The sequence below is a fragment of the Mizuhopecten yessoensis genome, unplaced genomic scaffold (genome assembly GCF_002113885.1).
Source record: "Mizuhopecten yessoensis strain PY_sf001 unplaced genomic scaffold, ASM211388v2 hete_36079532, whole genome shotgun sequence".
In the NCBI taxonomy this organism is placed as follows: domain Eukaryota; kingdom Metazoa; phylum Mollusca; class Bivalvia; order Pectinida; family Pectinidae; genus Mizuhopecten; species Mizuhopecten yessoensis.
Genome location: NW_018483541.1, coordinates 1 through 2,390, shown reverse-complemented (window position 1 = coordinate 2,390; position 2,390 = coordinate 1). Strand labels below are relative to the sequence as shown.

The 2,390-nt window shown below is 35.8% G+C and overlaps 1 protein-coding gene across 1 annotated transcript; it reads left to right on the top strand.

Annotated features, from left to right (window-relative positions):
* Positions 1-196: 196 nt before the first annotated feature.
* LOC110444273 lies at positions 197-1,646 on the top strand (the record flags this gene model as incomplete). Its single annotated transcript, XM_021488664.1, has 2 exons — positions 197-328; positions 1,281-1,646. Coding segments are annotated over 2 exons (498 nt in total), but the record flags the coding sequence as incomplete, so codon positions are not given.
* Between the last annotated feature and the right edge of the window lie 744 nt (positions 1,647-2,390).

The following is a 2,390-nucleotide window of genomic DNA, read 5'->3' as shown; positions in this document are numbered from 1 at the left end:
TGACGTACAGGTTAGTACTTATCCAAATCTTAATGTACAGATAAGCCCAAACCGTAGTCGTGATAGGTCATATCATCAGTGATATCAACTCCATGCACATCTTACATTGGACGGATTGATTGACAAGGACACTCTTCAATTATGTGATTGTATATTGCCTGCGAAATTATAATAAGATAATGTGTTGAATTTTCAGATATAGCCAACTGTAACTTTGAACAACTTTCGAGCACTTGCGGCTACATTACCGGAACCTCGGAGAATTCATCGTTTGCATTTTTCAAAACTGAATACTGTGGTGGTATGGATCACACACCATTTGGTCCAGGTAAGTACGGTAAATATATCTGTTGGAAGTATTGATATAAGTAAAGACTTGCTTGACATGAGTATATGTTCGGCAATCACTGAATTTATACATATAAGTCGTATCTTTCCTGTGCAAACAAAAGTGAGATTAGTTGAAATATTTTGGTAAAGAGTGGTGATACTAAAGAAAAACTGCTTCACCAAAACTTCCACAAGGCATGTAACCCATTTCTCACCCAGATTGTTATATGTTTTGAAGGATAGTTGCAGTAGTTGTATTTATAACTTCTCTGGACCTTTATTAATCAATATGGATAATTACGTCTCTGTGTCATTCACTCGGTTTTCACGAGCAAAGTCAATTAAGTGCTTCATTTTCAAACGTTTTACTGATCGTACATTTTTAAACTTAATTCATCAGTAGTTATATATACAGGCATCATTAATGTAATTAGATAATGTGTTCAATATTTCATCATGAACAGTGACCAAAGTACATTTACACAGCAAGAAATGGTTTCGCTGGGCTATAACTATTGAACTGCTAAACATTCTATCATCTTACGGAATTTCGTAGACATGTATAAAAGTATAATCTTTGTGTATTTTATCACAATTAGTTAATAAAAACATAAAAAGGAAGAAGAAAAAAACAACAACAACAGGGAAAAAAAGTCATCAAAACGAGCAAAAGTTGAAAAGAAGATATACCCTTGAAAAAAGGATACAATGTTGTAATGCCCGTGACAGCCATATTAATGTGGAATGCGGGACAGGGCGTCATTCATATATAGTGATTTATGAAATATATAATTAATTTTGTATCGGATTTGTTTTAATATAGTGGACATACAATCTGAACTATATTTAAACATTCACTGACAGTCCAAGACATAAATAAATGTACATATCCTAGATTGAAATATTCCTTTGTAATATATAATTTACAAATATGTCTGTTCTAATTGAAGGCTCCATGATGTGTGCCCGGCAGTGTGACGGTAAACAATCTTCAGATGGAGACATTGCAACCCTTGAATCACCAACTTTCGAACTAAAACCTTCAGAAGACATCTCTGTTTCATTTTTCTTCCGTATGTATGGAGATATGACCTCTCTAGATATCTCTGTAGGGGCAGAGGAATCTAAAAATGATTCTGTACCACTCTTTGTAGCCCATGGAGACCATGGCTATAGGTGGTATGAAGTGTGTGCCAATATACCACTGACACCGACAAACAAGCAAATGACCTTGACCGCCAATGCAATACATGGGTCTAAGTGTGATGGGATTTACGCTTTGGATGACATTGAATTCCGGTACAGTAAATGTTCAGGTGAGTTACATTGAGTACGATAATATGTCAAGATGGTTTATAGAAGATAGACAATGTATCAGTCAGGGTTATATTGGGCATGACCATGTGTCAAGTTGGGTAACATCGGATATTGCCATGACTCCAAATGAGTTATATTGCGTTTGCCATGAGTAAGGATGAGTTATATTGGGAATGGCAATGTATCTAGGTCAGTTGTATCGAAGATAGCATGTTTCAACAATTATTTTTTTAAATTAATTAAATTAAAGCACTGTATTAAACCGGAACAAAGTTTAGGTAAGTATTACAATCGTATGAAACACTTACAGTTTGGCTTATTTAGTTGTGTGAGACCTATCAGATTCCGATTATCATAAGCTGGTGCGAAGGACTTAATTGCTCTTTTGTTATAGCGGGTCCGTCATTCATCCTCCGCCTGTAAATAATAACTTAAAACGGACTTCAAAACAAACATTATACAAAATTGAATGTAAGCATCATTAATTGATGAGGATTTTGATTGTATTAGCCATACCGTGACGTCCGTCGTCCGTCCGTCGTCCCTTCGTCAACAATTTCTTCAAACGACTTCTTCTTAACCACTAATTGGAATTTAACTAAAGCATCCCTAAGTGGTGGGGATTCAACGTGTACAAATGGTAGGGTTAACCCCCAAAGGGCTAAGGGGCGGAGCCAAAAGGGGCCAAAAAAAGGTTTTTTGGCTATATTGCTTTAAGCGACTTCTTCTCTACAACTAAAAGA